This window comes from Spinacia oleracea, chromosome 3, assembly GCF_020520425.1.
Source record: "Spinacia oleracea cultivar Varoflay chromosome 3, BTI_SOV_V1, whole genome shotgun sequence".
Lineage (NCBI taxonomy): Eukaryota > Viridiplantae > Streptophyta > Magnoliopsida > Caryophyllales > Amaranthaceae > Spinacia > Spinacia oleracea.
Genome location: NC_079489.1, coordinates 155,670,667 through 155,696,936, shown reverse-complemented (window position 1 = coordinate 155,696,936; position 26,270 = coordinate 155,670,667). Strand labels below are relative to the sequence as shown.

General features: G+C 38.4%; 1 protein-coding gene across 1 annotated transcript; it reads left to right on the top strand.

Annotated features, from left to right (window-relative positions):
- Positions 1-4,998: 4,998 nt before the first annotated feature.
- LOC130470201 (uncharacterized) lies at positions 4,999-17,924 on the top strand. The gene is made up of 2 exons (XM_056839842.1): positions 4,999-6,894; positions 17,877-17,924. The coding sequence occupies exons 1-2, from the start codon at positions 4,999-5,001 to the stop codon at positions 17,922-17,924; spliced, it is 1,944 nt and encodes a 647-aa protein (XP_056695820.1).
- The last annotated feature ends 8,346 nt before the right edge of the window (positions 17,925-26,270 follow it).

Here is a 26,270-nt window from a genome sequence, read left to right as displayed (position 1 = left end):
CAATGCAAAACGAGAAGTGTTGGGTTGCATAGATTTATTCATTGAGTGTGGTCCTGTGGTCAGGGAAGTGAACTTCACGGTTATTGACATTCAAGCATGTTTCAATCTGCTGTTAGGACGACCTTGGTTACATGACAATAAGGCGGTGGCTTCAACGTTACATCAAAAGGTGAAATTACTTACAGATCATGGAGTAGTCACTATCCGGGGCGATTTGGCAGATGCGAATGTTTTCTCTGTCGAAAAATCCGTGCTCCAGCTAGATGAGGAAGAAGGGACTCGTTTGGATGGATTCAATATATATTGCATTCGCACCGACTCTGATCATGGGAGGATAGATATCTCTGGCGATGAGAATATGCACAACGAATCAGAAGACCCAGATGAAGACCTAGGAGAAGACGAGGAAGGACTCCAGATGTTGGGATAAACAACGAGCAACCAGAACAACCAGGTGAATCTTGGAATAGTAGCAATTCTCACGAAGATAGCATTGAAGGCTGTCATGACGGATCAAAAGATGACGACTATGATCTAGATCTCAATGTTACGAGTTCCTGTTTTAAAATCCGCACAAAAGCATTAGTCTCCTTCCCAGAGTACAGGTATGATGCCCGGTATCAAGAACTTCCGGTATTGGAAAAAACAGATGGAACTGATGATCCAGTAATACATTTATACAAGTTTGCCAATGTTTTAATTCCCTTGGGCATTCCGGAAGAACATCTCCCTAAGTTGTTTGATCGTAGTTTAAAAGGACCAGCGTTGTCATGGTACTGCACTCTGAACCCACTTATTAGACAAGAATGGGAAAAGGTGGCACAAGCTTTCGTTAATTGGTCTCGCGAGTTCAGGAAGACAGATACCGAGAAACACGCGTTGATTGCAACGAGACAGACAAATAATGAGACGTTTTCTCATTTCTGCTCTAGATGTTCCCAGAAAAGATCTAAGCTCCGACACTCCATTACCGATAGAGAGTTCATGCTGATAATCTTAAGGAACCTTAATGATTACTATTATCGTCGCATGGTCACGATAAGATATGGTGATCTCAGTCATATGGAACAACACGGCTTTGATATTGACAGTTACAAGCTACTTGACGAAAGACCAAAGGTGAACCCGTATACCGAGTCGTCAAGCAAAAGAGTGTTTGCTCAAATTGACGAGCCTTTAAGTGTGGTGTATAGCCGGTTACGCAAACAAGGAGTTCTCCGAATAAAAGGATATGTACATGCCTTACCTCCACTTGAAACGAATATGGAGAAATATTGTGATTATTGCAATCAATATGGTCACATAACTGACTTATGTTATGATCTCCGGTGTGAAATTCAAGACCTCATTGATCGCGGCATTATTGATTCTAATTCATGCAAGACCCAGACAAAGGGAGATTAACTCTCAACTTACAAGACCTAGACGAAGAGAAACCCACTTCCAACCTCTTTCATCACGACGTTGGTCGTCTCCGTCAGAAATTTTTCGAGGACTCCTTGACAAGGGAATTATCAAACCACTTCCTCGTCGCCCAGGAGCTGACCCCATTGGACCTGATCTCCATAAATATTGCCACTATCATCAACTCCATGGGCATGAAACTGACAAATGCCACGCTCTTCGTCTGCGCATTAACCGGATTACTAAAATATCACACCTGAGTCATAAAGAATCAGTATCCATAAATGTTTTGTCAATTTGTTCAAATGAAGACGATCCCATTGAGCTTGTGACACGTGAACCAATCAGTGAAAAGATGGGACGACTAACTTTGGCAGAATCAAGGGATCCTCCACCCCGATATTGCAGATCGATCAACCATTGTAAGCCCATTTGGATGGATGACGAGAACTTAGCCGTGAATAGTAACAATGAGGAAACGCCCGCGACTATTGTGACCTTCATCCAATCGATTATGGAACCACATATCTTCCTGAATAGAATTGACAAAGACACTAAGAAGGCATTTGCTCAGGTCTGCAAGACATGGGCGAGATGGTTATACGCTCTTGAATTTGATGGATATAAAGAGAAGGCCGGCAAAGGTTCATCTAAGGTCTAAGACACCAGGGAAAGCAAGGAAGGAATATTGTCATGCGTTTCCTGTCTGAAAGAAGCTAAGGCGTTGTAATGAAACAAAAAAAACAAAAAAAAACCAAAAAAACAAAAGAAAGTCAAAAAAAAAAAAGACAAAAAACCAAAAAACACAAAAATCGTTATCCCCCATTTGAGAACTACGTGCAGCTTGATCCCCTAAAATCCCTCATTTCAAACACCCTTCATATTTCTTTTTTTCTTCCTTTGACACTTCCTACCTATATTGTTGGGGGTACGTAGGCAACTCAAATTATGAGTTCAGCTGCTTAAATAAACCAAAACAATACTTTTATTTAATACAAAACTACGACGGGTCTGATTCTCTGCTTATCACATGCACAAATACTCATAAGACTTTATTCAAAATGACTACACACGTGGAGATACGTAGGCAACCTTCGGGTGCGACCCTAAACAACTAACAATTTTTTTCTTTCAACAGGAAAAGAGCCCCTACCAAAGCTCTTAAGATACGGGAGAACTCTACTTGACTCACAAGGGCATGTTAGCACAAACAACATGAGTGCATAATCCTATCACGAAACACACGTTCAATACGGAAGAAATGTGTAAAAGGGATACAGGCCCTACTCTTTTATTTTATTTTATTTTCCTTATTATTGATGTTAGGAGTAAGAAGTAATCATTCGGATACCATAAGTGGAATGGAGATGAACGCCAAAAAACAGCAAAACGACGTGTTACTATCCAACACATAAAAGAAACAACTGTGATCCTCTAACAATCACCTATCTAATCTAACAGAGTCAAATTCCAACAATCTTTCTGGTTCCGTAGAAGTATTTTTTTTCTTTTCAAAAGTATGACGTTATTTTAAAAAAGTCAAAATTTCAAATCAATAAGTCGTGTACTTTCGCTTCCTGCATTCACATTCTTTTATTATTATTTCTATTTTTCTTTTTCCTATCTTCTTTCTCTCATGATTTTGACCTTGGGTATCCTGTGTTTAGGTGAAAACCTTGAAGTGCATATCACTTTGAATTGAAGCCTCAATCCCCCGCTAAATGACATACCACCCTCTACACCCAAATATTTCAAGCCAAGACCCAAAAACAAATACCTTTCAACCCCTCACCAAAGGCCTTCAATTGATGATGAAGATGGGATATATCCCAGGCGAAGGTTTAGGTCGTGACGGCAAAGGCATGAAACATCCAATCCCCATTATGGAGAAGCAAAATCGCTATGGTTTGGGGTATGATCCAAGCAAGGACCTCCACGTCATTAAGAAACCATCCCTCACATTGAATGGGCAATTTGTATTACAACACGATACCGAGCCCTACTACGAATTTCCTGAACCATGGTATGACCCAGTTAAGAAGCAGAGACTTCCAGGACTAGAAATCTTCTTTGCTGAAGCTAGAGATGAGGAATTAATCAAAAAATGGTTATACAAGGAACCTAAGCCTAAAGAGAACATTGATTGGATCGAATATTTGAAGCAAGGAGTTTTGAGGCAATTATTTACGAACTTTGGAAATGAAGGAAATCTTGATCCAATGGCGCTTACTCTACCGGTTAATACAAGGATTGAGCGTGAAGGCAATGTCCACCTCAAGAACAAAGAAGCTTACATTCCACCCGTTTTAGGTGATCCAATCCCCAAGCATCTTTCAAATCCACACCTTACCCACTCCTCCGCCTCGGAAGGTTACGAAACCGATAGTTCATCGTCTAGCCAATCATCCCTTCATACCCAGTCTTATTATTCTGAAAATGAAGACCTTGAGTGTGTTAATAAACCTAAATATATTTGCATGCAAGAAGTTAATTTTGATCATAATGAATTATCTGATAATGAATCTTTCGATGAGCCTAAGTCATGCATGATGCCCATAGAAGAGTCAATAGTTGTAAATATTGGCACTGATAGTAGTGTAAAAGAAGTAAAAATAGGATCCTCACTTTCCCCTGAGGAACAAACTGCATTCATTGCATTGCTTAGGGAGTACGTAGATGTATTTGCATGGTCATATGCAGATATGCCAGGTGTTGACCGTAACATTGCCGAACATCGCATTCCTCTTTATCCCAACAGCAAGCCGAAGCAACAAAAGCTCCGAAGGATGAAACCGGAAGTTAGTCTAAAAGTCAAAGAAGAAATCCAGAAACAACTCGACGCCAATTTTATTAAACCAATCAAACACCCTGAATGGTTGCTAACATAGTGGTAGTTCCCAAAAAAGACAGAAGGGTCAGAGTATGTATCGACTTCAGGGATCTAAATGCTGCATCACCAAAAGATTACTTCCCTTTGCCTCACATTGACGTACTGGTGGATAGTACCGCGGGGCACGCCATGTTCTCATTTATGGACGGATTCCCGGGCTATAATCAAATACTCATGGCAGAAGACGATATGCCAAAGACGTCATTCATCACCCCATGGGGAACATTTTGTTACCAAGCAATGTCGTTCGGTTTGAAAAACGCAGGGGCCACTTATCAACGAGCTGCAACAACAATTCTACATGACCTTATTCATGATACGGTTGAAGTATACGTGGATGATATGATTGTCAAAAGCCACGATCGAGGGGAGCACATAAGTGCATTAAAGTCATTTTTTGACAGGATTAGAAAATATAATTTGAGATTGAATCCTCAAAAATGCGTATTCGGAGTTACTTCTGGAAAACTGTTGGGCTTTATTGTCAGCAAAGATGGGATCAAAGTCGATTCCGATAAATGAAAGCCATTCAAGAACTTCCTCCACCAAGAACGGAAAAAGAAATTCGGGGATTCCTAGGAAGAATTCAATACATTAGCAGGTTCATATCGCAATTGAGCACTCGATGCGAACCGATTTTCAAGTTGTTGAGGAAAAATGTTCCGAAAAAATGGAATGAAGAATGCCAAGCCTCATTTGACTCGATGAAGGAATATCTCTCTAACCCTCCAGTATTAATGCCACCCAAGCCGGGAGAGCCTTTGATTTTATATCTCACAGTCACAGAAACTGCCATGGGAGCGTTATTGGCTCAATACCAAGAAGGCACCAAAAGAGAAATTGCCATCTACTACCTCAGCAAAAAGTTTTTGGATTATGAAACCAGATACAATCCTTTAGAAAAAGCTTGCATCGCCCTCATATACGCCACTAAGAAGCTACGACATTATCTACAGGCTCATACAACTTTCCTTATCTCAAGACTAGATCCTATCAAGTACATCTTTGAGAAACCAATTCTCACTGAGAGATTCGCGAGATGGCATGCAATGCTTTCAGAATTTGATATTCAATGTGTAAACCAGAAATCTGTTAAAGGAAGGGCGATATCTGAAGCATTGGCTGATGGACCAATATCAGGAGATGAATTTGATGACGAGTTTCCAGATGAACATTTACTCAACATTGGGATATCTAGGTGGAAAATGTACTTTGACGGAGCATCTAATAGAAGGGGCAATGGCGCGGGTGTTTTGCTCATTGATCCTTATGGAATTCATATCCCTTTTGCTGTGAAATTGAGTTTTCCAACGACTAATAACACGGCAGAGTACGAAGCTTGCATTTATGGCGTTAAGGCAACCTTAGCGGCAGGGGCGAAATACCTCACAGTATATGGAGATCCTAACCTCATTATCTCTCAAACAATTGGAGTATGGAGAGTCCGAGATGAGAGATTACAAATGTATACCGAGTATCTCCAACAGTTCATTCCGTACTTTGAAGATATTGACTTCAAGCATCTTCCCCGGGAGCAAAACAGTTTCACGGATGCATTAGCAAACTTAGCGGTAAATTTAACATGGGAAAACAACGTAAAAATTCGAGCTGTGACTATTGTGGAAAGTGATTCACCGGTAGTCAACCTTGAACATATGATTGCTGCATTGACTTTGCAAGATGATAAAGATGCTTGGTATGCTGATATTAAAAAATTTCTAATCACCGGTCGATATCCTGAAGAAAGTCATAAAAAAGACCAATTGGCTATCCGGCGATTGGCAGCTCACTTTGTAATACTAAAAGATAGATTGTACCGCAAGGGTTTTGATGGAACTCTACAATTGTGTGTTGACAAAAAAAAAATACAAAAGATCATGGGAGAAATCCATGGTGGTGAATGCGGTCCGCACATGAATGGCAGGATGCTAGCTCGAAAAATCTTGCGAGCAGGTTATTATTGGACCACTTTAGAAAGCGACTGTGTCCATTTTGTGAGGACTTGCAAGAAATGTCAATTTTTCGCAAATCTCAATCACATGCCACCTACCTCCTTACATAATCTCACTTCTCCATGGCCGTTTTCTAGTTGGGGTATAGATATCATCGGACAAATTCACCCAAAAGCCTCGAACGGACACCAATACATTTTAGTTGCTGTTGACTATTTCTCGAAATGGATTGAAGCAGCGTCATATGCAAAGCTAGGGGCAAAGCAAGTCTCCAAATTTGTGATCAACAACATCATATGTCGCTACGGAGTGCCTTTTGAAATCATTTCTGACAACGGCTCTCACTTTGAAGGGCACTTAAAAGAAACTCTTGAGAAATATAAGGTTAGACATCATCAGTCTTCCCCTTATCGTCCTCAGACCAATGGAGCAGTTGAAGCCGCCAACAAAACCATTCGAACGATAATTGCAAAAATGACAGAAAAAACCCGAGAATGGCCTGACAAATTACCATATGCCCTTTGGGGGTATAGAATTTCTATTCGAACCCCAACAGGAACTACTCCGTATTCTCTAGTATATGGAATGGAACCTGTCCTTCCTGTGGAAATCGAAATTCAATCACTCCGGGTTATGAATGAAAGCGAGGTATCCGAAGACCAATGGTTCAAGGTTCGGTACGACGAGCTGGCCCTAGCAGACGAACGAAGGTTGGAGGTGTTAGGTTATGATACATATGACAATTCATAAATCATGCGGAAAAACCATAAAGCCAGGAAAACATATTATTTACACATAATCATTTAGCATAGTTTAGATGCATACTCTTTGTTGCGTGCCTTCCCTAGCTGCGCCCGAACCGAACAAGAACAAGTCTTTAGGACTCCAAGTGTCGTCCCTCCGTAGATAGTCCACAGCACGTCCGGATCCGCCTTAAGATTGACCAACTAGAATCGCCCTTAAGGTACTTAGAATTTTCGGCACTTTATAGGCAATTGTATGACTGAATTTTGCTCTCAAAAACTCACTTTGAATACTTGAATACTCGATGTAAATATGTGACTCTAGGCACGTATTTATAGAGTTATGGAAAAGGATTTGGAATCCTATTAGGATACTAATTTATTTAATTATAATCCTACTAGGACTCTAATTAAATAAACTAAATCTTTTCGGATTAGATTTAATCATATGACAAATCCCGGTAGCTTTAGGATTCGAGTAGCACACAAACACACACGCAAGCACAGCAGCCCACGAGGGGCGCCAAGCGCGCGCGCGCAGCCCGCGAGCTCGCAGCCCACTGCCGCAAGCCCACACGCTGCCGTAGCCTTGGCGCGCGCTGGGCCTGCCTTGCGGTGGGCCTGGCGCAGCCTTGGCTGGTGCGTTTGTGGCGCGCTGGCTTGCTGGGCAATGGCCCGGCTTCGTGCTGGGCCTTCGTCTGGCAGGCCTCGTCCGATGCTAATTCGTACGATACGCTTCCGATTAATTTCCCGATTCCGGAATTCATTTCCGATACGAACAATATTCAATATTTCCGATTCCGGAATCAATTTCCGTTTCGAACAAATATTTAATATTTCCGTTTCCGGAATTATTTTCCGATTCCTATAATATTTCCGATTCTGACAATATTTCCGTTTCCGGCAATATTTCCGATTCCGGCAATATTTCCATTTCCGATAATATTTTCCGATACGTACCATGTTTCCGTTTCCGGCAACATCTACGACTTGGATAATATTTATATTTCCGATACGATCCATATTTCCGTTTCCGGCAATATCATCGTTTCCGGAGTATTCATTTCTTGCTTGTGACGATCTCAGCTCCCACTGAAACCAAGATCCGTCGATTCCGAATATCCATAGATGGAGTATTTAATGCCATTAAATACTTGATCCGTTTACGTACTATTTGTGTGACCCTACGGGTTCAGTCAAGAGTAAGCTGTGGATTAATATCATTAATTCCACTTGAACTGAAGCGGCCTCTAGCTAGGCATTCAGCTCACTTGATCTCACTGAATTATTAACTTGTTAATTAATACTGAACCGCATTTATTAGACTTAACATTGAATGCATACTTGGACCAAGGGCATTATTTCCTTCAGTCTCCCACTTGTCCTTAGGGACAAGTGTGCATTTCCTAATTCCTTTGTCGCTCGATGCTTGCTCTTGAACATAAGGTAAGAGTTGTCATCCTTATTATGTCCAGAGGTGTTTCTCGGTTTCAGAGTTCAACTAATCAAATAAACAGATAATCATAGCCTATGATTCATCCGAGCACGGCCATGTATTTCACAGTTTCTAGCTCTCCGAGTGGCCTTGTACAACTTTTAAGCATCTTATCCCGATTTATGGGAGGACAATCCCAATCTTGCGATCTTGAGATTAGACTTCGTTTGATAGGTGATTACCTGAGCGTTGCCTTTACAGCCTCCTTTTACGGTGCGACAGTTGGTCAACGTCAAAGCAACCAGTTCTCAAACAAGTTATCTCAAATCACTCAGGTATTGAAGATTTAGTGTCTAATAATTTTAATGAAATTTACTTATGACAGATTTTCATCTCTTACAGTAAAGTTTCATAGGTCTTGTCCGATACTAGTCTTCCCAAAGTAAGTATCTATGCAAATGATTATGACATTGTCATGTCCACATAGTTCAAGAAACAGAACTACTAGTCATCTTGTATTCTAGTCGTCTAACGTTTTCTATGCGTCCAATTTTATAGAAAACTCCGACTAGGGACCATTTTCAACCTTTGACATTCAAGTTCACTTGATAGACATTTCTTAGTCACGGGACTGGTCCTGACAGTCTATCTTGAATATATCGTCAAATTGAAGGGACTCATCATTCAATAAACCACAAATTAAATGGAAAAATGAATTCTTTTCATTTATTGTGAATGATTAACCAATAATGTTTTACAAAGATTTAAACTCTAAAACTTTAAAACATTAAACAGGGTCATCAAAGCCATTCTCCAATATGCTTGATTCCCATAGCTGCAGTGTGCGAGTTGTGCTTCGCCTGCGGCAGAGGTTTAGTCAATGGATCTGATATGTTGTCATCAGTTCCAATCTTGTTTATCTCGACTTCTTTTCTTTCAACGAACTCTCGTAGAAGGTGAAATCTACGAAGTACATGCTTGACTCTCTGGTGGTGTCTAGGCTCCTTTGCCTGTGCAATAGCTCCGTTACTATCACAATACAGGGCTATTGGTCCTTTAATGGAGGGGACTACACCAAGTTCACCTATGAACTTCCTTAGCCATATAGCTTCCTTTGCTGCTTCATGTGCAGCAATGTACTCCGCTTCAGTTGTAGAATCCGCAATGGTGCTTTGCTTAGCACTTTTCCAGCTTACTGCTCCTCCGTTGAGGCAGAAGACAAACCCAGACTGTGATCTGAAATCATCTTTGTCGGTTTGGAAACTTGCGTCCGTATAGCCTTTAACAATTAATTCATCATCTCCACCATAGACCAGGAAGTCATCTTTGTGCCTTTTCGGGTACTTCAGAATATTCTTGGCAGCAGTCCAATGCGCCTCTCCTGGGTCTGACTGGTATCTGCTCGTAGCACTGAGTGCGTACGCAACATCCGGGCGTGTACATATCATAGCATACATTATTGAACCAATCAATGATGCATATGGAATCCCATTCATTCGTCTACGCTCATCAAGTGTTTTTGGGCACTGATTCTTGCTTAGAGTCATTCCATGAGACATGGGTAGGTAGCCTCGCTTGGAGTCCGCCATCTTGAACCTATCAAGCACCTTATTGATATAAGTGCTTTGACTAAGTCCAATCATCCTTTTAGATCTATCTCTGTAAATCTTGATGCCCAATATGTACTGTGCTTCTCCTAGATCTTTCATCGAAAAACATTTCCCAAGCCAAATCTTGACAGAGTTCAACATAGGAATGTCATTTCCGATAAGTAATATGTCATCGACATATAATACTAGGAAAGCAATTTTGCTCCCACTGACCTTCTTGTATACACAAGATTCGTCTGCGTTCTTGATGAAACCAAAGTCACTGACTGCTTCATCAAAACGTATATTCCAGCTCCTGGATGCCTGCTTCAATCCGTAGATTGACTTCTTTAGCTTGCATACCTTTTTAGCATTCTTTGGATCCTCAAAACCTTCAGGCTGTGTCATAAACACAGTTTCTGTTAAAACGCCGTTTAAGAAAGCAGTTTTGACATCCATCTGCCATATTTCGTAATCGTAATATGCAGCGATTGCTAACATTATCCGAATAGACTTTAGCATTGCAACTGGTGAAAAGGTTTCATCGTAATCCACACCGTGAACTTGCCTGTAACCTTTTGCAACCAATCTAGCTTTGAAAACTTCAAGTTTCCCATCCTTGTCCTTTTTCAGTTTGAAAACCCATTTGCTTCCAATGGCTTGGTAGCCATCTGACAAATCGACCAAATCCCATACTTGGTTTTCAGACATGGAGTCTAATTCAGATTGCATGGCTTCTTGCCATTGCTTGGAGCTAGGGCTCGTCATAGCTTGTTTGTAAGTCGCAGGTTCATCACTTTCAAGTAATAGAACGTCATAGCTCTCGTTCGTCAAAATACCTAAGTACCTTTCCGGTTGAGATCTATATCTTTGCGATCTACGCGGGGTAACATTTCTAGATTGACCATGATTCTCACCAGATTCTTCTAAAGATCTCTGAGTTCATCCTGAATGTCATCTTGAGCATTCTCTAGAGTTTGTTGTTCGACTCGAATTTCTTCGAGGTCTACTTTTCTCCCACTTGTCATTTTGGAAATGTGATCTTTCTCCAAAAAGACACCATCTCGAGCAACAAACACCTTGTTCTCAGATGTATTGTAGAAGTAATACCCCTTTGTTTCCTTTGGATAGCCCACAAGGATACATTTGTCAGATTTTGGATGAAGTTTGTCTGAAATTAATCGTTTGACGTATACTTCACATCCCCAAATCTTAAGAAAAGACACATTTGGAGGCTTTCCAAACCATAATTCGTATGGAGTCTTTTCGACAGCTTTAGACGGAGCTCTATTTATAGTGAGTGCAGCTGTATTTAGTGCATGTCCCCAAAATTCTAATGGAAGTTTGGCCTGACCCATCATTGACCTGACCATGTCTAGCAAGGTTCTGTTCCTCCGTTCCGACACACCGTTCCATTGTGGTGTTCCAGGAGGAGTCAATTCTGATAGAATTCCACATTCTTTCAGATGGTCATCAAATTCATAGCTCAGATATTCACCGCCTCTATCAGACCGCAGTGCCTTAATCTTCTTGCCTATTGATTCTCTACTTCACTCTGAAATTCCTTGAATTTGTCAAAGGATTCAGACTTATGCTTCATTAGGTAGACATAACCATATCTACTGAAGTCATCAGTGAAAATGATAAAGTAGCTGAAACCACCTCTAGCATTTGTACTCATTGGTCCACATACATCTGTATGGATTAAACCCAATAGTTCATTTGCTCTTTCTCCAACTTTAGAGAAAGGTTGCTTTTTCATTTTGCCAAGTAAACATGATTCGCATTTACCATAATCCTCTAAGTCAAATGGTTCTAGAATTCCTTCCTTTTGAAGTCTTTCTAAGCGTTTCAAGTTTATATGGCCTAATCGACAATGCCACAGATAGGTGAGATCTGAATCATCCTTTTTGGCCTTTTTGGTATTTATGTTATATACTTGTTTGTCGTGATCTAATAAATAAAGTCCATTGACTAATCTAGCAGATCCATAAAACATCTCTTTAAAATAAAACGAACAACTATTGTCTTTTATTAAAAAGGAAAATCCCTTAGCATCTAAGCAAGAAACTGAAATGATGTTTTTAGTAAGACTTGGAACATGGAAACATTCTTCCAGTTCCAAAACTAGCCCGGAGGGCAACGACAAATAGTAAGTTCCTACAGCTAATGCAGCAATCCGTGCTCCATTTCCCACTCGTAGGTCGACTTCACCCTTGCTTAACTTTCTACTTCTTCTTAGTCCCTGTGGATTGGAACATAAGTGTGAGCCACAACCTGTATCTAATACCCAAGAAGTTGAATTAGCAAGTATACAGTCTATAACGAAAATACCTGAAGATGGAACGACTGTTCCGTTCTTCTGATCATCCTTTAGCTTTGGACATTCTCTTTTGTAATGGCCTATTCCATCACAATAAAGACAGCTTGATGTGGACTTGTCCTGCTTTGATTTAGCATTGCCCTTGGACTTTCCACTTTTCTTGAACGGTCTCCTTCTAGCCTTGAGTAAATCTTTGGCTTCACAGTCCAGTATTATTTCAGCCTTTCTGACAAGGTGAACAAATTCTGCAACTGTTTCTTCTCTTGGTTCACTTAGGTATAGTTGCTTGAAGCGACCAAACCCACTGTGTAGTGAATTGAGCAAGATAGAGACTGCCATTCTTTCGCTTATTGGTGTTCCTAGTAGACTTAGGCGATCAAAGTATGAACGCATAAGATCCACATGGAACCTCAGTGGGACCCCTACCCTCTGTTTAGTGCGAAGGAGCTGAACATGTGTTTCTTGGACCTCCATCCTATAACACCTGTTGGGAGAACTAACCTTTAGACCAGACATTGATTCAATCAACTCATGGACGTTCAGGTCTCTGTCCTCCGTGCTTCCACGACAGATATCCCTCAGATTCTTGATGAGCGTAAAAGGTTCATAGGCTACAAACCTTCTAGCCCAATCATCAGGGATATTGTTCAGCATGAGACTCATAACCTTTTTGAGATCCGCATCCCAGGCGTAAAATCTCTCAGGGGTCATGTCTCTGGCATAGTAGCTTGGCATGGGATGTGACAGTACATACTCAAGTCCATTGAGTTTGACTATTTCAACTAGCTTAGCTTCCCATTCAAGAAAATTTTCCAGGTTCAGCTTGACCATAAGCTCAAAACCTATGATGATGTTTTGATTGTTGTTTGCCATTTTTAAAACTACAATTGAAAAGAATAAACAAATAAATAACCATTCACAGTTTCTCTTAATAAACTTAAATTCTAGCATACATGCATAATTCAATGTTTATTAAGCATTTTATTCAAGTTATGTGTTCCGGCAGGTGTGAATAAAATGATTCCAAGATCCTAAAATCATTGAAGAACTAAGCACAGTTTGTCGACTTAATCCTAAAACATCTTAGGTAAGCAAAAGCCTTTTGCTAATAGTCTAGAAACTATTCTTGGTTGATAGGTACGTCTAAGAACTTATTAGGTAAACCTATCGATTTTGCCACGACATAAAAGGACTCCTTACTTATATCGTTGAGTTTCACCAAAACTAACATGTACTCACAATTATTTGTGTACCTTGCCCCTTTAGGACCAATAAGTAACACCTCGCTGAGCGAAAACTATTACTAGATTGATGTAAAGGATATCCAAGCAAGTGTATATTTTGGCATGGCACCTTTTAACTCAATTTTTAAGTTTGGAACTTAAGGCTCTTACTATGTTGGTTAGATTTTAAGTGAACTAAAATCCTTAATCATGCAACATAATCAAGCTTTTGATCTCATGCATTTTAAGACATATTTAAAAGCAATAAATAACTTAAAACATGCATAAGATAAATGTGATCTAGTATGGCCTGACTTCATCTTGAAGCTTTAACTTCAAAGTCCGTCTTGAAAATCTCCGTGGGAGGCACCATTTTCTTCAAATAGGATAAGCTATAATTAAAACTAATTACAACTATTTGATGGTACGCAGACCATATTTGAATTGAAAAACAACTTTGGTACTTTAGGCCAATTACATTCAAATTAATGGTACGCAGACCATATTTTCTATCCTATTTGGGCCATACAAGTCACTTCATAACCTGCAAAACAGTACATATACAATATATACCATTCACCCATTCATTATCATGAATGGCCCACATAGCTGGTTAGTAAAACACATTATGCATCACGTAAACATTTGCAGCAATTAATCAAGGGCACCAATAATCTACCAATTATTCAGTCCTTATTAATTCTAATCAAGTTGTTTTAACCTTAAGGATTTGTAGACCTAATCAAGAGTTTATGACTAAAAGGGGCTCCCACTTAAACCAATAAATTCATATGCTTTACTAATTTTAAACATAAAAATGTATTTCTAGTCTAACCGGAAACATACAAATTTAATTAAAATTTAAAGCTCATATAAATTTATAATTGAATCCAAAAAGTTTAATTTAATTTCAGTCGTATTTAAATTAATTCATGATTTTAATTTTAGTAAAATAATTAGAATAACTAAAATTTATTATAATTACAATATTCAAAATTAAAATCCAAGAAAATAATTTAAATTATTAATTTTAAAATTAATTAAAATTACGTAAACTGAAAATTTCAAATTAAAATTTCAAAACGATCTAATCGCAACGCAACAACCCCACGCAACGTACGCCCATGGGCCACACGCACACAGCCATCGCTGGCCATGTGCGCGCAGCCCATGCGCTGCGTCGCATCGCTGCTGCTGCTCTCCTTCGCAAGGCATCACGCGAGCTGGTGCTCGCTGCGCGCGCCAGCACTCGATGCACGCGAGCCATCGCTCGCTGCGCTCGCTCGCCAGCGCTCGCTTCATGCGAGCCAGCGCTCGCTTTATGCGGGCCATTGCTCGCTGCGCGCGCTTGCCAGCGCTCGATCCTGCGAGCCATCGCTCGCTGCGCGAGGCATCGACGCTGGGCGTAGCACTCGTGGCACGCGAGCTTGCGCTCGCTGCGCGCGAGGCAGTGCGCGCTGTGGCGCAGCTCGCTTGCTGCCCCCACGCGACTGTTGTGCCTTGCTTTCGCCCTCGCCCATTCGTCCATTGCTCACAGCCCACGACACAAGGCAGGGCTGCTGCCTTGTGCTCGTGCACCATGGCCTTGCTCATTGCATTCGTGCCGCATGGGCGACGAGCTCCCTTGCTCGTCGTCACATGCCCGCACTATACAACACCCCTTAAGGGTAACACGTAGCGTCCATTGCTTTGTGCGTGCAAGTTATATGAGCGAATCGCATATAATTTAAAAAATTTATATTTAAAATTAATGACAAATTAATAAATAATATTAATTTCATAATTTTAGGGCGAAAAATCGAAAATTTATTATTCAATTGATTTCCGATTAACATGGATTCAAGTCTAGGTCATAAAAATTTAAAATTTATCATAAATTTACAATTTTTATGGTGGTTTTTAATCATAGGTATCTAATTAAATTATAATTAATTATGAAAATCAAATTAATTCTAAATTATTCTAATTTTCAACAAATTAATCATAATTACAAATTAGATTACATAATTAACAAGGCTAGGCATTCAAACTTGTTAAACATATACAGTAGGTCAATCAAAAATTCAAGATTTATCAACAAGATTCGCAAATATTTAATTTAACATCTAAAATTTACGAAATTTTGCATTCGAAAAACTAAAACCTCCGAAAAGTCATAGTTAGGCTTCGAATTTGAGAATTCTGGATTCGGCAGAAAAAAAAATATTTTTGTCAAAATTTTAGAATGCCTTTTACATGTGGAATTGACACAAAAATCACTCGATTTGGAATTAACACAAAAAATCACTCGATCTGGATGAGTAACGAAGAAACTGCCGAAAAATTGCGTACGTATAATTAAATAAACGCAATTTGCAATTAATTAACAATTACGAAAATTAATCACCCCTTTTAATTCTTGCAAATTTGTAATATTTAACCATGTTCATGCAATTTTAGATTATGAAAATAATAAGAAGCTCGTGATACCACTGTTAGGTTATGATACATATGACAATTCATAAATCATGCGGAAAAACCATAAAGCCAGGAAAACATATTATTTACACATAATCATTTAGCATAGTTTAGATGCATACTCTTTGTTGCGTGCCTTCCCTAGCTGCGCCCGAACCGAACAAGAACAAGTCTTTAGGACTCCAAGTGTCGTCCCTCCGTAGATAGTCCACAGCACATCCGGATCCGCCTTAAGATTGACCAACTAGAATCGCCCTTAAGGTACTTAGAATTTTCGGCACTTTATAGGCAATTGTATGACTGAATTTTGCTCTCAAAAACTCACTTTGAATACTTGAATACTCGATGTAAATATGTGACCCTAGGCACGTATTTATAGAGTTATGGAAAAGGATTTGGAATCCTATTAAGATACTAATTTATTTAATTATAATCCTACTAGCTAGGACTCTAATTAAATAAACTAAATCTTTTCGGATTAGATTTAATCATATGACAAATCCCGGTAGCTTTAGGATTCGAGTAGCACACAAACACACACGCACGCACAGCAGCCCACGAGGGGCGCCATGCGCGAGCTCGCAGCCCACTGCCGCAAGCCCACACGTTGTCGTAGCCTTGGCGCGCGCTGGGCCTGCCTTGCGGTGGGCCTGGCGCAGCCTTGGCTGGTACGTTTGTGGCGCGCTGGCTTGCTGGGCGATGGCCCGGCTTCGTGCTGGGCCTTCGTCTGGCAGGCCTCGTCCGATGCTAATTCGTACGATACGCTTCCGATTAATTTCCCGATTCCGGAATTCATTTCCGATACGAACAATATTCAATATTTCCGATTCCGGAATCAATTTCCGTTTCGAACAAATATTTAATATTTCCGTTTCCGGAATTATTTTCCGATTCCTATAATATTTCCGATTCTGACAATATTTCCGTTTCCGGCAATATTTCCGATTCCGGCAATATTTCCATTTCCGATAATATTTTCCGATACGTACCATGTTTCCGTTTCCGGCAACATCTACGACTTGGATAATATTTATATTTCCGATACGATCCATATTTCCGTTTTCGGAGTATTCATTTCTTGCCTGTGACGATCTCAGCTCCCACTGAAACCAAGATCCGTCGATTCCGAATATCCATAGATGGAGTATTTAATGCCATTAAATACTTGATCCGTTTACGTACTATTTGTGTGACCCTACGGGTTCAGTCAAGAGTAAGCTGTGGATTAATATCATTAATTCCACTTGAACTGAAGCGGCCTCTAGCTAGGCATTCAGCTCACTTGATCTCACTGAATTATTAACTTGTTAATTAATACTAAACCGCATTTATTAGACTTAACATTGAATGCATACTTGGACCAAGGGCATTATTTCCTTCAGGAGGCCCTAAACAACATCCAACTTTATCAACGACGTATCGCGCGAGCTTTCAATAAAAGAGTGCGAGATAGGGGCATTCGAGAAGGAGATTTGGTCTTGAAAGAGAATCGGGCTCCAATACATGATCCTCGTGGGAAATTTAAGCCTAACTGGTCAGGCCCATTTCTGGTCAAACACATCACCTCAGCAGGGGCGGTGAAACTGGTCGATCTTAACGGCGACGAATTCCTCCATTTTACCAACCTTGACCAGCTTAAGAAATATTACGTCTAGTATTTCGATGATCGTATGATCCATGATGTATCCTAGTATGAGTAAGATAGCTTTCAGATATATTAGTTAGAAAAGCAAGCCTCGTAATATCCTGAACTACGCTTTGACCTGATTCCCTTATCATGGGATACGTAGGCAATCCACATGGATTCGGTCAAAAATAAAGGTGAAATCCATTACATATTCACTTATCTTTTTTTTTTAGGCTGAAAAGGCACTGGCCCAGCCATTGGAGAGAAGGCCAATGCGTTAGTCAAGGGGCAATTAGCTCACCTGATGTATGCCACTTAACTCTCAAGATCCGTTAGGCCAAAAAAAGAAGGGCATAAGAGGAGAGTAATAGAAAAGAAATGAGAGAAAAAGGCCTAAGCAATAAATGGATCGTAAGAAAAGAATAGAGAGAAGCCAAAAAAAAAAAAAGAACGTGATGTATTGTATATGTACGTCAATACGTACATATATACGTACAAATATATATATATATATATATATATATATATATATATATATATATATATATATATATATATATATATATATATATATATATATATATATATATATATATATATATATACACGTATATATGTATATTTCTAAATTTTACCATCACAAGATATTCAAAACTTACCATGTGTAAATCTTTATAAGTCCCTTGCATTACTAGAGTAATTTAGTGTCATCATTTGCGTGAATACTTTGTTTTGCATCCATGGTCATAAGTGCATGTTTGGCCTTATCATGTGAGGATTCAATCTCGGAAACTAACAAGTCACTATGGTCTTAATTAAATCGTGCAATGCAGATTTTTTTTTTAGAACGAAAAATATTCTTAATGGCTTCATTTTATTTCATCGAATTCCCGCATTACATTGATTCTTTTTTTTTTAAATTACCTTAAGCCTAATACTTAAACACACTACAAAGCTTGCTAGGGCAGTCCCTAAACAAGTATTACATCCATAGGAAATACAATTTCAAAATAAGAAAAATAAATAAACAAACAACCATTAGGAAGCCATTTTTTCTTATCATCACTCCTCCTTTATCTTCTTGATGACCCTACTTGAAGACTCAACCTCCGTTTTAGGCCTCTTATACATTCCCACATCTCCACGACGCCACTTTTCATAGCAAGCATCAACGATTGGGTACCTTAAAACGGGAAGCAATGGAATTTTCTTTGTTCGCTCCCAAGCAATAAGCAATTGTAGTAGCGACTTATCATCAATCCAATGAGTTGTGCAGTCGTCAGTTGGAAGGTCCCTAATGAAGGTTTGCCGCTGCCCGATTTTCCTAAGACACCTCCATGGATAATAGAAAGTGATCTTCTTGACACTCGGAAGAACTGCACCCCTCTTATTGGCGGTACTATACACAATTTCCTTGATAACTAAATGTGGAGTCACCCATTCCTTTTCCCCTGAGAGCGCCAAACTCCACCTGTTATTATCCCTCACCTCACGATATAGATTGGAGCATCCTCTGGAAAGGATGATTTTAGGATGATAAGTAAGTGCTCTCAAAGGATTCACCAAATTAAACTTCTCCATTAGCCACAAATGAAGCACTAGCGGACTCCCTTTCATGAAAGAGAACGGTTTTTCCTTTTGTTGATCAAGGCTTAGGACTAATTCTCCCAATATTATTGGTCCTAGCCTACACCCATTAGACACTTGGGGCACATAACCAGCCACATTTTCGTCACATAGCCCAAGATCCTCTTTGAACAACAAAAGACCCATAAGAGCAATCATGCATGCTTTAACTCTAGCCGAGCCATAAGAAATAGCAAGTTCGAGATTAGTACCCTTGGCTCTAAAAGGTTCAAGAACACAATTAATAAGAATAGAATATCCATGATGGAAAGTCATACCATCATAGTGGGAAAGACCTAAAACCTCACGCAGATAACCAGTTAAGGAGCTACATTTTGTCGTGATAACTAACGGCTTGTCCGCCTTTTTGAAACATAGTAGACCCTCGATTTCCTCCACCATGGGAACCATCTCTTCACCATTAAAGTTAAAAACGTGTTTTTTCTCATCCCAACACCTGGTGGATGCATAAATAAGATCATAGCAAAGAGGGAGTTTTAGAAGAGGAAGAAGGGAATCAAAGAATATCTTGGTATCGCCAGATTGCCCGTCATCAACCTCCTTTCCCATGGAATGCAAGAAATTCTTATAATCCACTTCATTCATATCACTTAGGTTATTGGGAAATTTAGCATTCATGGCCATGATTACAGGATGTATTGAAAAGGGGGCAAGAAGAGAAGGAACTCTCAAAATGCACCCAAAGTGCTTGAATTACAATGAGGTAAAAGATTTGATTTTCATGCTTAGCCAAGCCACGACTTATATACTAATGTTTATGTCTTCAAATCTTCTTAAATCAGAAATATTGACCCTCCCCATAAGCCATGACAATCTTACAAGAAAGCCATGCAACCAGTCAAGCTAAGCCACGTCAAATTCGTCTTTTTCCTAAAATTTTCTTTTATGATACCCAAAAATCCTTTCCCATTCTGATCCCATGTTGTAAAAGTATATTAATGATGAGGATATGTCTTCAATCCCATCTTTAATACACCATTAGATCTTGCAAGTCCTAAATCGGGTCATACCAGGTCAAATCTGCATATTTTCGTCATCCTTTTTTCCAAACTGTTATTTGCATTGAGTTTACCTTTATTAATCATTTAATATACATTTATTAAATGAAATGAAACATTTTACAAACTTTATTTTCTAGAACAAACACAAAATTCACAAGCTGAAAACGCTATCTTAAGCCCGTTTTCGCCTGAAAGTCAAAATTTTCAAATTTTCGACCATTTAAAAAAAAAACACACAATCATGTTTTCTTTTTATATGGATGTCATTTTGACTCTCAACGTAATCACTAACACATCCAGTCTCATGCAAGCGTCGGACCAAATATCTGACGTTTTTCCCAAATCAGCATGTCAGAAGGTGTTTCGCTCAAAACTTGGCCTTGTACAAGTCATTTAGTCATGGATTTCCTTAATTCCTTCAATCCATAATGAATTTATCAAGTTAAAAACCCCTCGATTTTAAATCCGAACATCAAAGTCGAGCTTTGACCAACTAAACAATTCTCGAGATTAAGCGAACTCAGCCAACTTTTCAGTTGCGACATTTCAAGCCAACTTTTCAGTTGCAATGTTTCGGGATGAATAACTCTATTCTTCTTGGACCTATCATTTGGTTTTTCAACCACACATAAGGAAATGATTAAGTAATTAATCAGTCCTTTACAAGCCGGTTTTTCAACCGCCATATTAAGTCTCACTAATTGAGATTTTCTAAGCCAGTTCTTTTCAACTGCATTGATCAAGTCTCATTAATTTAAACATTAATTGAGATCTCTCAAGCCGGTTTCTTTTTCAACCGCAACAAACCAATGATTGGATCTCATTGTTTTGATTAAAGCCAGTTTTCTTTCAACTGCAATTAGAGCCGACAATTGGCTCGCACCTATTCGGAGTCCATTCGAGCTGGTTCTTCAACCAGTATCAAGCACTTGTTACCTCAAAACTTTCCTTCTAGATAAAAATTTTGCGTCTTTTTATCAAACATTGATCATCGTTTGTTCCAAACTCGATCAATGAGGGGCATTCTGTAGACATCAAATTTTGATCCCCAATTTTGTATGATCCTCTGTCAAGGAAAATATTTTTTTTAATATAATTTTTGCTCGAGTTTCTTTGTTCATTACCTCGGCGGTAATGGTAAGACGATTTAAGGAGTAACAACGGTAGTAATTAAAAGTCCGAAAATATTAACAATAAAACAAAGACGTTTTATTTAAATGCCCAAAATCCTTACAATGTGTACTTCTAATCTACCAAAATAGCAAAAAATCGAAGTACAAATCGAATCGTGCGCATTTCGTGCCGGAAACCTCCAAGCTTCACTTGTTCATAATTATGAAAACCACGAGCGCCACTAGTAGCACAAATAACGCCATGAGCAAGTTCAAATACAAAGTTAGCATCCGAAAATGCTCATCGAAAGGAGAAGGAGGTGGTTGATCTTGGTTGTTGGGAGCCATGGGTGCCGCGAAAATGGAAGATTTTGATGTTTTTGGATAAGGTGGAGATAAGAAATAAGTGGTAAGTGGTGAATTGGATAGGGGTAATCTCCTTTTATAAAGGAGTACTCCGTATTCAGTATTGTATAATATACTTCGATTCTACCGTATAATACCTCAATACGCTAACAATAACTTAATTCGAGTTTATTATGTGTAGCGACACGCAAAGATTTTCGTGTCTATCCCTTATCCAATATCACTACTTAAGGTGTTTTGTGTTATGTCTAGAGTTGTACAAATTTATATGTTACTATGAGTTTGTACCCGGAAAGACAAAAACTCCAATTCATAGGACCCGGAATAATAACGTACTATGACCGTGTTAACATTACTTACTACTAACGTAACACTACCAACATACGAGACCGACTAATTATAGCAAAACAATGCAAAAATGACTTAACAAAAAAAAAAAGTAAATTACTAACTAATACACAATTAGTCACTAATTTACTAACTACCTAATTTACTAACTACCTAATTAACTAATTATCTAAAATAAACAAACTAATAAAACAAAAAAGAAAAAAAAGAAAAAAAAAAGGGAAAACAAAATCAAAAAGACAAAAAAAATAAAAACGAGCCTAATCTAACTAATCCCCCCAAACAACCCACGTGAAGCCCAAAGAAAGAGAAAAAAATAAGATAAAAAATAATCTAAAACCACCACACAAACCCACCCACGTACAGCCCCCAACCTCCTTTTAATTAATTTTTTTTTTTTTTAAAAAAAGACTAATCTAATCACCCAAATTTCATGTGAACTCTTCCAAAAATTAAAAGAAGAAGCTGCCAACAACATGAATGGATTCAGAAATTAGAAGCATTTGTCAAATCTTTTTTTTGTTTTAACTTGGAGGTAATTTGTAAGTAAAAAGCTACCTTCATGCATAGGTCTATCTAGGAACCTCCAACTAATTCTAATACAACAATATTGGTACCCGTTCAACTGTACAAACTGATTCAGTAAACGTCATGCCTTTCAACTACGGATGAATACAACCCAGTCATTGGTACATAATAAGCCATTCGGGTTAGCATGATAAATAATGTTACTAATCCTATTACTCAACTGGTATATTTTACAACAACTAGTCTCTCTACTACTAATATGGGATGTATTAGGTACTTTCATAAAAGAGAGGTATCCCTATCAGAATATACACCATGAGAGTAATACTTCTAAAATAGTGCTTCCCGAGAAGTACTATATCCCAAAAACACTATTACTATTAAGAGGGGGCATAATACGTCATTGTTCTAACAATGTGACGACGACCTTGTTAATATGCGGTATTAAAACGAGCCCTCGGGTAAATGACGTACGAATAATTTTTCATATGACGCCCTCTTCGTAATAATGGACCTACATTTCTAACGCCCGACGTTTTTTAAAAAACGAACTATAACCTCTTTCCAAAATGATCATCTTATTTATGATCTATCATGATCCAAAAATACATTCTTTAGCCGACGACGCTAATGGTCTTTATTTTTCTCTAAGACGCGTATCTTGTTTAGCCCGTTTGAGCTCAAGGACAGTATAACTTATCAGTTTGGCAAATAAAACAAAAGCAGTTATGGGTCAATCAAGTCATGATTACTCAAATTTGCTTATTTATTCACAAAATCCTCCTACTTATCTATTTTTATTTCGTATAACCTTCAACTATTGTTTATTTGCAACTTAGTCCCTTCCACCCCTATAAATACCATCATCTTTTCTCACTTAAAGGAGGTCCAACGCCCATCATTCTAAGCTCTCTAAAAAAAAAGCTCTCATTCACTCACTTGCTTTTTAAGTTTCTCTAAAAAATCAGTAAGAAAAAAAAATAGTTTCATTCAAGTCAAAAAATAGTTTTAGTTAAAGTAAAATAAAAAAAAATAAAAAAAACAAGTTTTTAGTTTAATTAATATCAATATTCAGAAAATCAAAAAAGAAGTTATTCAATTTTCTTGGACAATTCACTTTGCAGTCACTTTTTTATTTCGATTGATCATTTGGACTAATCTCTCAAACATTGCTAGTCAGAGCCAAAGGTAATATTCTTGTTCCTTTTATTTTTGTGAATTCCAATTACTTTTCATACATTACTAACCTTTTTTCTTATGTGTGCTCTATAACCTGTTAGGGCACTATACGTGCCGGTTACCTAATTTGGAAACCAACTAGAATTTGACCGACCACGGGTGAGACTCGAGGGTGAGTGTATGTGAAGTTTTTTTTTTTTTTACGTATGTTGATCACCAAAAAATGTTTTTATCAAAACAAAATTAAAGTCAGAAGGTGCATAAGAAAATTCGACAGAAAGATGGTGGAACTTTAGTACTAACCAATTTCTTCATTTTCTTTTTTGTCAAATTTTATTGATAACTATATAAAATATATTCACTTTTCAAAATTCATAAAAGAAATTTTTTACAGAAGCTTGAAGTATTTAGAAGACCACGACATTTGGAATTTTTCAAAAAAAAGTTTTAGAAAAATCACAATAAATCCTAAACTTCAGACTAGCAAAACTATCTTTTTCAGGTTCCGATTTCTTCTTTAGTGAAATTCGAGTAGGTTAACTTATTATTTTCTAAAATCTCAAAGAATATCATAGAAGGACAAAATCCTAAGCTTTCTAAATTGACCTCTCCCACCTACACACGATTTTTATTCAATTTTATAGAATATTTTCAAAAACAGAAATCTAGGAAGACAGTTTTTTGAAAATGACAATTTCAAATAAATAAGTTTTATTTTATTAAAAATATTAAATAATGTTATGAATAAACAAAAGAGATAAGAGAGAGAATAGGGTTGTGTCCATTATTCCATATAATACTGGGTATATATAGGATACAATAGTTGAAGGAAATAATGCCCTTGGTCCAAGTATGCATTCTATGTTAAGTCTAATAAATGCGGTTCAGTATTAATTAACAAGTTAATAATTCAGTGAGATCAAGTGAGCTGAATGCCTAGCTAGAGGCCGCTTCAGTTCAAGTGGAATTAATGATATTAATCCACAGCTTACTCTTGACTGAACCCGTAGGGTCACACAAATAGTACGTAAACGGATCAAGTATTTAATGGCATTAAATACTCCATCTATGAATATTCGGAACCGACGGATCTTGGTTTCAGTGGGAGCTAAGATCGTCACAGGCAAGAAATGAATACTCCGGAAACGATGATATTGCCGGAAACGGAAATATGGATCGTATCGGAAATATGAATATTATCCAAGTCGTAGATGTTACCGGAAACGGAAACATGGTACGTATCGGAAAATATTATTGGAAATGGAAATATTACCAGAATCGGAAATATTGCCGGAAACGGAAATATTGTCAGAATCGGAAATATTACCGGAATCGGAAAATAATTCCGGAAACGGAAATATTAAATATTTGTTCGAAACGGAAATTAATTCCGGAATCGGAAATATTAAATATTGTTCGTATCGGAAATAGATTCCGGAAATGGAAATTTAATCGGAAGCGTATCGTACGAATTAGCATCGGACGAGGCCTGCCGGACGAAGGCCCAGCACGAAGCCAGGCCATCGCCCAGCAAGCACGCACGCCACAGCCCAGCGCGCACAAGGCCGCGCATGCGTGGGCCGCACTGCGTGGGCTGCTGCTCGCATGCATGGGCAGCCCTTGTGGCTGCCGTGTGTGTGTGAGTTTCAGCTCATGCGAGATTCCTGAATCTGCAAGAGTCAGTGTATGATTAAATGTCTATTCCTATTGGATAAATTGATTAAGTAGAATTCATGTAGAATTCTAATTCCAATTAATTCGCATCCTACTAGGATTACGATTCCTTTTCCATAACTCTATAAATAAAGGCCTAGGGGTCATAATTTATACACAAGTTTTTAAGTATTCAAAAGTGAGTTTTTGAGAGAAAATCAAACACACATCTTGCTCAAAAGTGCCGAATTTTCTGAGTACCTTAAGGGCGATTCTAGTTGGTCAATCTTAAGGCGGATCCGAACGTGCTGTGGACTTTCTACGGAGGGACGACACTTGGAGTCCTAAAAGACTTGTTCTTGTTCGGTTCGGGCGCAGCTAGGGAAGGCACGCAACAAAGAGTATGCATCTAATTATGCTATATGATTATGTGTAAATAATATGTTTCCTGGGTTAATGGTTGTTTCCGCATGATCTATGTAAATGTCATATGTATCATAACCTAACAGTGGTATCACGAGCCCCTTATTATTTTCATAATCTAAATTGCATGAACATGGTTAAATATTACAAATTTGCAAGAATTAAAAGGGGTGATTAATTTTCGTAATTGTTAATTAATTGCAAATTGCGTTTATTTAATTATATGTACGCAGTTTTTCGGCAGTTTCTTCATTACTCATCCGAATTGAGTGATTTTTGTGTCAATTCCGCATGTAAAAGGCATTCTAAAATTTTGACAAAAATAGTATTTTTCTGCCGAACCCAGAATTCTCAAATTCGAAGCCTAACT

What these genes read in the sequence shown, in the direction of transcription:
- LOC130470201 (XM_056839842.1), top strand. Translation starts at nt 4,999, where the DNA reads ATGAAGGAATATCTCTCTAACCCTCCAGTATTAATGCCACCCAAGCCG. An exon ending in GGGTTATGAATGAAAGCGAG is followed by an intron (nt 6,895 to 17,876) that starts GTATCCGAAGAC and finishes TTTTTTTTTTAG; the next exon opens with GCTGAAAAGGCACTGGCCCA.